This window comes from Salminus brasiliensis, chromosome 2 (assembly GCF_030463535.1).
Source record: "Salminus brasiliensis chromosome 2, fSalBra1.hap2, whole genome shotgun sequence".
Lineage (NCBI taxonomy): Eukaryota > Metazoa > Chordata > Actinopteri > Characiformes > Bryconidae > Salminus > Salminus brasiliensis.
Window position 1 is genome coordinate 40185943 of NC_132879.1, and position 14870 is coordinate 40200812.

Sequence of the window (14870 nt, forward strand, 5' to 3'; positions counted from 1 at the left end):
TGTTCACAGATGGAAAAATAAAGCATATCAAGAAAAGAACACTGTCCCTACTGTGAAAAATGGACGAGGCTAACGTTATGTTCTGGGGCTGCTTTGCTGCATCTGGCACAGGGTGTCTTGAATCTGCGCAGTGTACAATGAAATCTCAAGACTCAAGGGATTCTAGAGAGAAATGTGCTGCCCAGTGTCAGAAAGCTTGGTCTCAGTCGCAGGTCATGGAATAATGCAAGCGCAACAGAATAATGACCCAAAACACACAGCTAAAAACACCCTAGAATTGCTGAGAGGAAAACATTGGACTATTCTGAAGTGGCCCTGACCTAAATCCGATCGAGCATCTTTTGAAAGGAGCTGAAACATGCCGTCAGAAAAGGCACCCTTTAAACCTGAGACAACTGGAGCAGATTGCTCATGAGGAGTGGGCCAAAATACCTGTTGAGGTGCAGAAGTCTCATTGACAGTTACAGGAATCGTTTGATTGCAGTGATTTCCTCAAAAGGTTGTGCAACAAAATATCAAGTTAAGGGTACCATCATTTCTGTCCAGGCCTGTTTCATGAGTTGATTTTTAAAAAATAATTTTGTTGAAGCATGGTGGAAAAGCGATGTCTGACTTTCATTAGTTAATTTCCATAGCATTTTTATTTATTATTACTTTTGTCAGATTCAAGTTATTTCTGTGACCATTGTGGGTTTTTCTTTCATTAACTGAGGGGTACCAACAATTTTGTCAACGTGTGTAGCTAAATGAACAATGGTGAAAACAGTATTGTACAGATTAGTATATTTGGTATTCTAGTTGTTAGCACAGACATCATGGAAATTGGTCCATGGTCGTTTTTCGAGCCAGTACAAACAAAATGGGAATGTCCAGCCATCATACCGCTCTGTGTCTCAGAGATGAATGTGCTTTGGTCCAAAATGTGCATTAACCCAAGAACAAAAGCAAAAGACTTTGTGAAGATGCTCATTATCCACAGTGAAGCGAGTACTGTATCCACATGGGCTGAAAGGCCACTCTGCCAGGAAGAAGCCATTACTCCAAAAGAAAAAAGCCAGATTAATGTTTGCAAATGTACACAGGGATGTGGTCTAACGAAACTAAAAGGAGGAAATGGTGCACTTCACAAAATAGATGGCATTATGAGGAAAGAACATTATGCGGAAATACTGAAGCAACATCTGAAGACATCAGCCAGGAAGTTAAAGCTTGTGCGCAAATGGGTCTTCCAAATGGAGAATGACCCGAGGCATACTGCCAAACTGGTTGCAAAGAGGCTTAAGGATAATGAAGTTAATGTTTTGGAGTGACCATCACAAAGCCCCGATCTCAATCCTATTGAAAATGTATGGGCAAAGCTGAAAAGGCATGTGACAGAGAGGTCTGTAATGTTCATCATAGGTACACTTCAACTGTGAGAAAAAAAACTACAAAAATGAAAAAAAAAAATCACATTGTAGGATTTTTAAAGAATTTATTTGTAAATTATGGTGGAAAATAAGAGTTTGTGTTCGTGATCATTTTGACCCCACGGGATGAAATCTTGCGTGGGGCCCCAGAGTCTTGTATGTCTTCCATTTTCTTACAATTGCTCCCACAGTTGATTTATTCACACCAACCTGCTTGCCTATTGTAGATTCACTCTTCCCAGCCTGGTGCAGGTCCTTCGACAGCTCTTTGGTCTTGTCCATGGTTAAGTTTGGAGTCTGACTATTGTTGGCTACGGACAGGTGTCTTTTATACAGATAACAAGGTCAAACAGGTGCCGTTAATACAGGTAACGAGTGGAGAAGAGACAGGAGAAGTGGACAGAAAAGCTTCTTAAAGAAGTTACAGGTCTGTAAGAGCCAGAAATCTTGCTTGTTTGTGGGTGACCAAATACTTATTTTCCACCATAATTTACAAATAAATTCTTTAAAAATCCTACAATGTGATTTCCTGGATTTTCTCTCGCATAGTTGAAGTGTACCTATGATGAAAATTACAGACCTCTCTCATCTTTCTAAGTAGGAGAACTTGCACAATCCGTGGCTGACTAAATACTTTTTTGCCCCACTGTATACCTGTATGTATTCAGTTCCTAGCAACCTATATATAAGGTTTAACTAACTGGAAGAGGTAAGAAGTGGTTTTATTCAATTCTCAGTTAATGTAGGCAGCTCTTTTACCCAAATCTAAGTGTTATGCAAAGACATTTTATTTCTTGCAAGAGAAAAAGTTACATGAAATGAAATCCTTGGAAAAGGCAACAAGTCACAAAAAACAAGACCAAACCAATTACCATCAACGTAGAATGATATAAAATATAAAAGCAATTCAAGAGTGAAAGGAAATGGTTTGCACAACTTAAACCAATTTGGCTTCTTGAAAGTTGTGTGGTATAGAAGAAGAGGTGGCTGTGCGGCATGCCAGGATAGTGTAGAACTGAGGTGAAAGACTGCTGCCACCTTGTGGTCAATAATCACAGTACATCCAAAAGTAATAATAATAATTAAAATAAAAAAAAATACACTCGCTCATCTCAAGTTGGTTACAATGTTCAGCCACAGACCACCTCAGGGCTGATACTGGTGTCCCCTCTAAGCACACACACCTACTCATTTAGAAAGTTCTTTATACGAAAATAGTGCACAAGTGTAATGTACCCTTACAAATTAGTATTCATTCAAAATGTGTGTAGGACACAAACTAGAAGTGCGTCATAAGGTAATTATTAAGGTAATAATTTCATGTGTACTGGTGTGATTAAATGTAAATACAGCAGTATAACAGAGTGAAAGAAAAGCCAAAGAAACCAGACACAGCATACAAAGTACAGTAAGAAGAGCACTCATTTCCAGCCTGGTACTGATCTATTGTTATAAAGGTGCTTTTAGTATAACCAAAGAATCCAACCAGCCTTTATTTTGTTATATTATTTTGTCTGTGGCTACCCAATTGAACTGCTACCAAAATGTTGCGAAAATATGCTTAATCTCATCGTTTGAGATGCAGTTTACATAGTTTGCCCATTAATCAATTATTGCTCCTGCTGTGGTTGAACTTCACATCTAAATCATTATAAAGACAGTCTTACCTCTGTTTTAACAGGACCAAAAAGACGGGACAACTGAAGCCTCAGAAAGTAGTGGTTATGCACAGCTGCCCTTCCACAGCATAAATGTTGAATGCATAAATGTTTTCGCACCATGGAAATGTTAACCATTGTGTGGGGCTTCAACAAAATGTTAACAACTATTGTCTGGGGTCTCAACAATGCTTTGCCAAGGCAATGGATTTCAATCACCATAAGAGTGCTTCATTTTAAATGTTGAGGCTTCCTGAGTTCATTGTATTGCTTTTCAACCCCTCCTCCCCCCAAATCTTTGCATCCTTCCTCAGTTTCCATAACATCACTCAGAATCTTACGGTTACATCTTGTGTGGGGGGAACAAATTAATTTTTTCTTAACCCCAAAATGCCCTAAATATCAAAATACAGTATTTTCTTGTTTCAGTGAGTAGACAGAAAAAAAATACACTTTGAAATTCAGCAGGATTGTCTCCTCCATTATGGGTAAGAATTTGGTCAGGCTTCAGATTTCATAGTGCAGGTCGTTGAGCTCCAGTCTTGTGTAGTGTCTCCTGTCAAATGATTCCATGGCTTTGCGGCCCACGATGGCCAAAACCAAGGTGAGGCAGATCAGCATGACCACCACCACCGCCACCAGGCTGTTTTTCCAAGTCATGTGCGACCCCTTAGCCTTGTCCGGGGCAGAGCCCACAGCTGGAGGTATCAGGCTATCAGGCCTTGAAGCCAGATTCTTTAGATCATTTTCCATCTCCACAACCACGATAGTCGTCCTTTCAGCGGTAGCTGTGCATGTAGTTGTAGTACTTGTAGTAGTGGTGGTTGTAGTAGTAGTGGTGGTAGTAGTATTTGGAGGAGTTGTGGAAGTGGCTGTTGGCTTTTGCGTGGGGGTTGTGGTGGTTGGTGATTTGGTGGTGGATTTCCCAACTTGGGGCTCTGTTTTTTTTGGTGGTTTAAGGGGCTTTTTGGAAGGCCTGATTGGTTTTGCAGGTAGCTGTGGTGGTTGAGGTGAGTGGGGTAGCTGTGTTATTGCAGTAGTAGCAATTGGTGACACTGTGGATGGGATCTTGGTGGTTGTACTAGTGGGCTGTGTTGTGGTGGTTGTTGTTGTTGTTGTTGTGGTGGTAACTATTATTGTGGCAGCATGTGTGCTGGGCATGGTAACAGCTGGCATAGTAACCAGAATAAAGGAAGGCTCAGTTGGTGGTTGTGTGGTGGTGGTGGCGGTTGACATTGTTGTAGCCTGAGTGGTGGTGGTTGTGGGTAAGGTTGTGGTGGTTGTTGTAGTGGGTTGTGTGGGGCTTGTGGCCATGGTGGGCTGGGGTGTGGTTATCATCATGGTTGGAGGTGTGATTCTTGGTGTTGTAATTGTTGGTCTAATGGTCGTTGAGGTGGACGGAGCAGTGATCAGTTGTCTTGCCAGAGTGGCATGAATGAAGGGCATGACAGTTGTCCTCCCATTTCCTTTCGCAGTGGGATGTATTACATCTTCAAGTTTGCAAAGCAAAAAACAGTCATTAACCATAACCGTGAAACAATTAAAAACAAAAGACATATGATGAAGTCTGCATCAGGGTTCTAGAAGCATTTGATATGAACAGATAATCTAAGAACTGTGAGGTACTGCTTTCATTGATGAAAAACATACCTTTGGAAATATCATAGGTGTTGACCCCAGGCTTGGCAGGCATCAGTGGGCAGTCTTGCTCAGTATCACAATGAAACAGGTAGCAGTTGTCATTGCCAGGTTGGCTTGATGGCTTATACACAACCATATTACACTTTATACCTGTAAGAGAAGTGAAGTGGTAGTTACTGTAGGTTATTAGATCCTTTACTTATTGACTAACTCCATAAAGCTTAAATTATATAATATGAATGAACTGAGCAAGCATCATACCAAAAGAAGTCAAACACATTTGGTAATTTGTACACTACAAACAACTCTGATGTGGTTCTTCCTGCATTAGGTTTTGTCTCTAGTAAGTAAAACCATGCTTAATTGTGTTGAGGTCAAGTGAATTCCATTCAATTTCTTTGCCTTAAAAGCTCTTTGGTTGGTTTTGTTGTATGTCTTAGGCCATTATCCATTAGTACTGTGAAGCACCATAATCTCTCAGCATTAGACTGAGTATGATCAGAATGTATAGTTCTATACACTTCAGCATCCATGAATGTTCATGAATGTGCACTCTAATCTAGGCTTTTTAACAATGTAATTGTACTTTACAAGTATAAATGACACTAAATGCTCATTAGTAGATTAAATTTCACAACAATGCCTTCATCATGTCTGACAATGTAGCACACTTTGGACCATGCACCCATACATAAGTAATCTTAGTTTAATTTGTCCAAAGAATTTTGTTCTAGAAGAGGGCAGGCTTGTTTAGTTGTTTTCTAGCAGTCTTATCTGGCCGTTTTTGAGTGCAACCAGTGGTTTGCATTTTGAAGGGAACCCTTATTATTATTATTATTATTATTATTATTATTGTTTTTTTTTTTTACAATGGAAGGAATTCTATGATCATCTATTGTATTTGTCTTTTTTGTTCTTCCAGACCTTTTGGTGTTGCCAAGCTTGCGAGTGTATTCTCTTTAAACACCACTCTAGACCACAGGTTTTAATTCCAACAGTTTTACTTTTATTCTTCATTATTATTGTAGTGTGATCATAAAGTGTTTGAAACCCCTGTGTAGGTGTGTGTGTGTTTGGGTGTGTAGATGGAAATTGAGAAAGAGATATGTTAGCAGAGAGCGATAAATAATTAGATAAAGCTTCTCTTATGTTCAGTATGACTAGCTGATTGAGAGCTCTCCTCTACAGATCGCAACTGCAAGTTAGTTTACAGTAGCGGTGGATTAATCTACTCTAGAAACAAGAGTTAGGGTCCTAAGGAAACATGTATGTGCTAGCCTACTGTCGCTAGCAATGCAGAGCTAAACATTTGTTTGAAATGTAGATGTAGTAGAGTCCAAAACAAAAATCAGCATCTGTCTTCCTACCTGGCTCCACCTCTTCTGAGCAGCAGGCCAGGATACAGTCTTTCTCCGCTTGCTTTACCCTGGTACTAGTTACGGCCCTATTGCGTTCCACAGCTACGCGTACATTTACGATGGCATCTCTGTGCTGTCTGGAGTAACACGTCTTCCCGTTGGAGCCCAAGGCAGGACCACTTGCTTGGAGAAAGAGTAGAGCCATGAGCGGCAGCATAGCTGCCTTGTAGGAGCCGTGTTGTGCCAGCACCATGGCTTTAGAGTTTGAGAGATCCAGAGGGTTCTCAGGGGCAACAGAGTCCTGTTAGGAAGAGTTTGAGATTTGTTGGATTACAGCTAGTAGGAGGTATTAGGCGCATCAGTCAACAGTCACTTTAAGCAAGCAGGGAAGTTTAATGAGTTCAGTGTTACTCTGTGATCTAATATTTCCTTTTTAAGCATATGCACTATATTTAAATCCAATAAAACTTTCAGACTTTCATAATCAGGCTTGATGTTAGATGTTAGACACACTGATATCTCCTGAAGTCACTGTCTTCATGGATCTTCGGCTTGCTAGAAAAAAAGGTCAGGGGTTACACTAACTATTTATTAAACACAATATTTATCACAATATTTTTGACAAACTGACAAAATACACCAGTAATGACAAAAATATGCTATCCAAAAACTATCCAATATCTAGTACAATGATTTGTATTTACAATTTGCTGTACTCCATTCAATTAAACAGGACTGGTTATGCTTTTTTGTAAAGAAATAAGCAATTGGTCAGTGTTCTTTAAGCATCAGTATTTGCTAAGACATGCTCAGAAAAGACATGCTCCAAAAAAAACATCACATTAACATAATTTACCACAATGATAAAATAGATTTCACCTTCATCCTTACTTAGATGTAATTGCAGAAACAAAACAAATTTAATAAGCCTGATTTTGAAAACCAACTACAAAATGTGCATTGTCATTTGCATTTTCCTAGTAATCCACATACAGACCTTTTTGCAAGTTGTTATGCCAAACAAATATAATGTCAGTTATTTAAATCATTTGATTATTATTTATTATTTGAGTTACTAACCAGTCCCTGGTGTGCGCAGACAAAACTCCATCTGATGGTCTCACGTCCTTTGGGTCCACAGTTCAAGTACACCTCTTTATAGCAGCAGGACTTTGCTCCTGTTATTCTGCAATGCATGGCTCTGGTTATCTTAAGTAACCGATTTCAAACAGTATCATTATCATGACCAACTTATCAGTATATGTTTTATAATGTGTTACTGTCACTATGTCATAGGCCTGGAGTAGTGATGGTGACAATTGTTTAAAAATAAATAAACAAATATAATAATAATAATAATAATAATAATTAGTTTAGCCACACCACTCCTTTACTGCAAAGAAAGACGCCAATCCTCGATATATAGATGGCATTTTTAGTATCATTATATTTTGGATCATAAGACTGATGGAGAAAACAGATATCAATTTTTGTATTTCTTAATATTGCAATTTATATTGCAAAATGAAAAAACATTGCAAGGTCACTCTTTTCCAATATTGTACAGCCCTACCTCCATGTCTGTACGCCCCCTGACCCAAAAGCACAAGAAAAATCAGCTATCTGCTTAAAACCACATCAATTTTGGATTTCTGTTCAGTGGAGCAATGAAACAAAACTGGAACTTTTCAGGTTTAAGGATCAGCGGTACGTCCAGAGAAGGGAAAATAAAGCATATGCTGAAAAGAACACCCTGCCTACAGTAAAACATTGCAGTGGCTCTGTGATGCTCTGGGGCTGACTGCTTCCTCTGGTACTGGAAACCTGCAACATGTGGAGGGCAAGATGGATTCAGTCAAAAAAATCCTAGCAGAAAATGTCTACTAGGCCTCCCAGCAGGACAATGATCACAACCTTAACTTAAAACTTAGGGTTGGTTTTAAAATTTTTCCCATTCAGCTGACTTGATCCCCATAGAAAATATTTGGTGTGATTTAAGGAAAGGCATGCAAACCCAAGAATATTAGTGAACTGGAGGGCACTGCCCATGAGGAATGGGCTAAGATTCCTCCGGCACTTTCCAGAAGCTGGTGTCTGGCTACGCATCAGGTTTGCAGCAGATCATGACAGAAAAAGGTGCTCTACCAAGAGGCTTGTTATGAAGGGGTTGAATAATTCGGAAACAGCAGTAGTTGTGATATTTTGTGTTGAATTTGGAGAAAGCACTTGTTATATTAATTGTGTTGAGCTATTTACAATGTTTTTGTTTGACTGGCTCATTGCAAACAGCTGAAAGTTTGTTCGTTTTGCTAATAAAACCTAATTTGCAATGACGGTTGAATAATTCAGATTGCAACTGTAGCATTACAAGAAAATACATGATTTCCTTTCACTAATTTCACCTCACCAAAACAGCTTTCCTTGCTCATTGTGACCAGGGGTGCCAATAGTTCTGGAGTGCACTGGCAAGGCCTTGTAGCCTGTAATTAAACACAGTGTAATTGCCTGATCTACGGCACACTTTATAAGAGCACACCGACTGATAAACAGGCCTGCCTGCTGGTGCTGAAGCTGAGCTGATGCGTCGCTAGGATACCAAGCATCATCTGAGGGGGCATCCCGAGCTGCGACCAGACCGTGATGCAATCTTAATGAAATATGCAACGTCGTCTTTCCTCCGGTCACAAAAGCCAGCAGATACATTCTTTATTCCCGAACTACGTTCGCTTCGCTATCTCTGCTAACTCTGCTAGCTCGGGCTCAGGGCGCCGCTCGAGCTACAGATTCTGTCGTCTGTCTTCCTCACTGGGTCCACTTACGTGCACTGAAAGCGTCCGAACGACCCCGATCAACGTCGTCGCCTGAGGAACGGTCGCAGGCAGGTTATGCAGACGAGTCGTGCTGAGGGGTTCATCTCGAGACCTAATTCTCTTCTGCGCGCACCTTAAAGACGTACGGGGGGACCGTCATTTTAAAATGGTGCCTGCGATCACGGACAAGCACAGATTGAATCTCTTGAAGGAGTCCCGGTCCTCAAAAACATTTCAAAAGCTTCTCTTCTTTTGTCACCTCGACGCCGCTCCGTGCGGGGTCTGCCTAAACTAGTCCGTTCAGCACACTGATAGCAACGGAGGCTGGAAACGCGACGAGAATACAGCGCTGTACCGAGAGCACGGAAACACACAGTCCAAACGGCGCTGAATCAAACGGTACCGACCTCAGCGCCAACGCTCGCGCTCCTCCACTCTGACCCACTTCAGTCTCTTTGTGTGCTCCAGGACGGTGACGTCACGCGCCTCCTGCCCGGCGCACGCCAAACCTCGTTTTTCGTCGAAGAGAAAAGGAGAAAAAACCCAGCCTATATTGACTATTTATCAGTATAGAAATATTCTATACTGGCAACTGTGGTAAACACGTCTCATAATATATCTTACCATGTTGTGAACGTCGTTCATTAATGTAAAGTTTGAACTCTGAGATAAACGTATGGTGAATTAACTTTTTTTCCATTTCTGACAAATGGAACATATTGTGATTGAAGTAAATATATTAAATTCACTCCAAAATCCTGAGAATGTGTCCAAATCAAAAAGAAAAAAATGCAGATCTGCATATCGCAAACGAAATGGCAAAAAAAAATAATAATAATCTACTAAAAAGCAATCTGCATTTCCTCATGTGGGACACTGAAAAGTTAAAACGGGTAAATAATTATGGGTAAGAAAAATTACTCCATACTATTCCTTATTCTGAAAACCTAATAAAACCTAAAGTTTACACCCTGAGTACACTAACTTCACATTAATTACTTGTTCTGAGGCAAATCAGCTTGTTATACAAAAGTAAATGTACTAATTAATTGTGATAAAAGTATATTGTAAGCTATATTTCACACACTGAGGTACACATTTTATTTATTTATCAAATGAATCAGCTAACCACACAAATTTTTCATGAGGCCAACCTGGGTAAAAATCTTTTGTTCCTCAGCTAAACCCATTAAAGAATGTAAGATGACTGTGGGAGAAGTCATCTAGCCTGTGGTTTAAAAAAACAAAAAACCCACTAACAAAACACAAACATTACAAAAATGTCATCCAAGTTTGCCTCATATATAAAGATGATCATCCTCCAGCTTCTGGACAGTCACAGGAGCCCAGAAAAATGTTGCTTAAAAAATGCAGAGCGTACAATTGCTGACAATTCAAATCACATCAGTTCATCTGAGCACTATCAAAGTGGCCACTGAGATATTTATATTTTCTATCATCAAAAAAAGGCATCACATGTAGCTACATCAAAGTATGAAAATAACATTTTGTACAGAGTGTAGTCTAAAACTCGACTAAAATAGAATGGGAACAACACACAAAAAATACAACTACTAACTGTGTGCATCCCTATCATGTACGCCAAGTGCCCACATGCAGGCACAGGGTTTTAACCAGAGAATATCAGCCTTAAAGCAGCAACTGGTAGTAATAATCAGCCTGTCTGTACATTTAAACATCTTGCGCCACAACAAATGGCTACAGTCCTTTTAGTCAAGCACAATTACAGTAAACTTCAGAAATTAATTTATTGCACATCCATCATTTCCACATCAGCAGATGAGGTGGCATTTTTTGTTCGCTTTAACTGTTGCGTGGCAGGGCAAGTCTTCTTAGCAGCAAGGGTAGGAGCTTTCTTCTGTGGGACAGACTCAACTATAAAGAGAAAGATATTTGTCAAATAAGTGCATAAATGTGGCCATGAACCGCCAGTCATTTCCCACAGTCAATGTGAATCACGAGACATTTGATAGTAATGGGAAAGTTCTGAAATAAAGAAATTCTGTACACTAAGCTTTAATGCACTACAATATCATGTTTATGGTCATGTGACATTACACAGGTGTAAAGGTGAATGAAAAACTTAGGTGCACCTAAGACTGGAATTAAGTCCCCTCCCCCCATCCCTCCAGTCAGAATTCTTTCTTTCTAAGGGATTTCAAATCACCCCACAGCATCTCAATAGCATTAAGATCCAGGCTTTTTGTCATTGTGCCCAAATCATTTCAAAGCACACTGTTCCAGAAGTCCCGGTCTTTGTCTAGATGTTCTATATTGCACATGCGCAATATTCATAGGGCGGAACATGCAATGTAACCTAAGGTAAACTAAACTAAATGCTACAACTTTTTTGCTGATGTTCTTTTTCATTACATACACTATACGAATACTTGAATATTGTATGAATATTTGTCACCCCTTGACACCCTTTCTAATGAATGCATTCAGCTACTTTAAGTTGCACCCATTGCTGACAGATGTGCAAATGCAAAAACACAGCTTGTCTAGTCCCTGTAGAGAAGTACTGCCAAAAGAATAGGTAGTAGATAAACATTAACTTATTGGTACCATGCCTGCTCCATGCAATACTTTTGGTATTAGTTAGGAAGTTGGAATTAGTTGATGAGGAGGGCTGTGGTCATCCAAAATCCTAACCTGAACAAGAAAATTGCATTTATATTAACTGTATTTAACAAATAATTTTAAAAACATTTCTTCAGTTTTTATGTGTTTAGTTGCATCTCTCAATATTGTTATAATGATGATAAAATGTCTGTTGTGATAAAATGTATGTTTAAATATGATCAAAAAGTTTTCATGGCGTGTCCTAACCTTTTCACATTCCATCACGGTTTCAACATATCAAGATTGTTTTCATATCAAGTTTGATTTCAAGTAAAACTGTTTTTTTAAGCTGTTAATATGCGACTAATAGAATTTGCCAATGGTGTGCTGTTACTGGTAAAGATTAGTTAGATTAGTAACAAAATTCCTTACTGGAGGGTCACTGGTAGTTGTATGTTATTTGTTAGTTTATAACGGAATTGTTATAAGTAGATATCTGTATAACAATTTTATTATAAAGTTTGAAATACATTCAAAAAGGTTGTTTTTAGGTAACTCCTATGACCCAGTTTGTCGGATTATCCAAATAACCCAGAGTGTGTTCCATTATATAGTAGTAACATTAATTCAATAATTTAGTGTAAAAGCCTTTTTCTAAAAGTATCTATACATAACCATTCACATGAGGGTTTTTTTTTTATTGTATTTGAAGAACCGTTTAATTAACCAGACAAAAATAATTAAGCATGCAAATGTTTTTTTTGTTTTTTTTTTAAGTTGCCACGGTTTTATATAAGACCATGGTCTTAACTAAAGAACCCTTCATAAGCCCCTTTTTAAAGAGTGTATACAATAAGTAGTGTGCAAATTTAAATAGAGACTACTGATGAATGGTAGTTACAAATATAAACTGTAGATTAGTGTGTAGATTAGACATACATAAAATATACAGGTTGTTCAAATATGACAATCTGGGGGAAAAAAATCGAAAGACAGTAATGGCCTAAACGTCAAGTAAGGAGAGCACATTACATATTACGCTAAAGCTACGGTGGAAAATACACAAATTTCCTAAATGTACAAACTGTTGTATTCTAAAGTTTGTTACATCTACCTTTCACAATGGACTTTTCTTTCTCCATGTAGCGCAGCTGCTTCAGCAATTTGTTTTTCTTCTTTCCAGACAGTGTGATGTTTGCCCTGGAACTAGTGCTTTACAAGAGAACGACAAACACATGAAAATAATATTTAACATACTGAATTATTTAAGTTGTTAAATCCCAGTTATGAAGCCAGCTAACCATGGCAAAGTTCACATTTAAGGATCTTTGTATTTAAGATAATTCTAATGGTCAAGCGAGTATCACACTGTACACTAAAATGAACCAAACACTGAGATGCCTTTGGGAAATTGTGTCCTTAGTTAAAATAGGTTTAAAGTAAAATGTATGGCTGACAAAGTGCAAAAAATGTCAATAGAAGCTATATGCATAAGACTGTACTTAAGCACATAAAGCACATTTTCCATTTTACCTTCTAATGTAATGCTTTCTGTAAAATTTAAATATGTTCTTTGTACTAAGAGATTTTCGAAAACAAATCAACTGACAACACAGATCAGAGCAAACTTTAAAAATATATCTAATGTCCTTATATTACTAAAATGTATTAATGTGTTCACATTAAAGCTGAATGGATAAAATAATGGCATCATGCAAAACATTTAAGTTCTAGAATGACTTGGAGACAAGGAATGATTAATGCTTTGGCCCTCTCCTTATTAGTCTGACGTATCAAATTAATTCAAATTTAAAGAGAGCGATTCTGTTTGCTGCTGTTTGGTACAGTTCACAAACCTCCTCTTTTTGAGGTGATGTTTCGTTATAAGGCCTTCATCCACCACCGCTCCAACAATGCAATGGTTCCTCCTTTTCTGCTTTGTCAGAAGCCTCCGCCTCTTGAAGAGTTTTTTCCCTAATTCCTGCAGAATTAGAATATTATTTACAAAGTGCTGGTTGTGAAATACAGAGAAGGAATGCACTGTATACATAAAGCAAACAGGATAAGAATAGAATAAATAGGTATGTTGTTCTGGTCAATATGGCAAACATTTGCAGTACTGTAATAAATTACCTTTAACACAGTGTAATCTTCAGTAACAACAAAAATATATGAGTGGAAAATGTCAAATATATATAATACTTAATACTACAATTTTACGATCCACAACATATAACATGATATTAATATATCTGATGACAAGCAACAGACAAAAAGCACCAGGTAGTGATACTAGAATAGCCATAATTTTCTCATGCTGCTTCAAACGCTCCCGAGGTCGCACCGGTTGTCTTACGAATACAGTCACTTCTCTCTGCGGGGTCAGCGTAATCCAATGACTCAAAAAATGCAAAAGCCGTTTAAATTAAACTTAGAGAGACGAGGCAAATACAGGCTTTCAGATTCTGGTCAACGTAAGTGGATTTTCCGTCCGTGATTACAAACTCTCAGCTGTTCCTTTAAATAAGAGTATGTGTGGTGTCAAAACCTATATAGCGATCGACTGATTTATAAATAAAATACATTTTAAAAATGTGATATATAAGTAAAAAGAAAGACGCACTGTTTTTGGCTTGTTGATTTTTCCACCTGGAGCCATACTTGCTACAACGTGAGTCGCCAGTAAATGTTCTCTTCCGGTTCACAAAGGCACAATAAAAGTTTAAAAATACATTTAAGCGTTACATAAGCAGAGAAAGCCTGTGTTGAATATTTAGTATTTAGTGTATTGCAATTTGGTCAATTTATTTAACCGTACTGTAGGGTATATTTTATAGTGATATTTTTAAAAGCAAAATGAACATGTAAGTATGATCGGTTTTAGATGTCTTTCTTATTTGTATTCAATTTTAAGTAATGTTTAGACCATGACTATAAACAAAATGGATTCCTATTTGCGTTTTACAGCACTATTGAGTACGTCTCCAGCATCCAAATGGGAAGTGGAATTTGGGTGATTTTGGGGGGTACTAGCTATAATCTCCCAGAATGCACATGTAATTTATAGTAAAACAGCGCGTTTAGGGTTGGGTCTGAATATATACCATAATGCATTGCGAGTATCTTGTTACTAAGCAACAGACAGTGGCACAAAAAGGATCCGATGACGTTGGCTCATATAAGCAAATGACACATTTGAGCCACCAGACGCCGTGCATTTCACATTTTGCCATGTAGTCCGTTAATAGTAGGTTTACGTTTCTAAGCAACATAACGGTAAAGGATTGTTCCATTAACATAACCATGCTTCAACTGATTCAAAATCCAGTTACGTGGCTCAGTTATATGCTGACGCATTTTGATGATGAGAAAGTATTTCTACCTCTAAACTAAATAGACTCTCCGTAT

General features: G+C 38.3%; 2 protein-coding genes across 3 annotated transcripts; both read right to left on the minus strand.

The window, feature by feature from the left end:
* Nucleotides 1–2175: 2175 nt before the first annotated feature.
* mansc1 (MANSC domain containing 1) lies at nucleotides 2176–9373 on the minus strand. Of its 2 annotated transcripts, XM_072672682.1 has the most exons (5): nucleotides 8886–9369; nucleotides 7147–7252; nucleotides 6076–6367; nucleotides 4718–4858; nucleotides 2176–4557 (listed from the first exon to the last, which is right to left on the minus strand). In XM_072672682.1, the coding sequence occupies exons 3-5, from the start codon at nucleotides 6317–6319 to the stop codon at nucleotides 3575–3577; spliced, it is 1368 nt and encodes a 455-aa protein (XP_072528783.1). In that variant the 5' UTR covers nucleotides 6320–6367; nucleotides 7147–7252; nucleotides 8886–9369; the 3' UTR covers nucleotides 2176–3574. The 2 variants fall into 2 exon arrangements, with proteins under 2 accessions (XP_072528783.1, XP_072528781.1); XM_072672680.1 differs by having other exon boundaries at nucleotides 7147–9373.
* Nucleotides 9374–10631: 1258 nt separating this feature from the next.
* On the minus strand, nucleotides 10632–14156 carry LOC140549244 (uncharacterized protein C11orf98-like). Its single transcript, XM_072672683.1, has 4 exons — nucleotides 14086–14156; nucleotides 13319–13443; nucleotides 12577–12674; nucleotides 10632–10772 (listed from the first exon to the last, which is right to left on the minus strand). Exons 1-4 carry the CDS (start codon nucleotides 14119–14121, stop codon nucleotides 10645–10647), a joined length of 387 nt encoding a protein of 128 aa, XP_072528784.1. The 5' UTR covers nucleotides 14122–14156; the 3' UTR covers nucleotides 10632–10644.
* Between the last annotated feature and the right edge of the window lie 714 nt (nucleotides 14157–14870).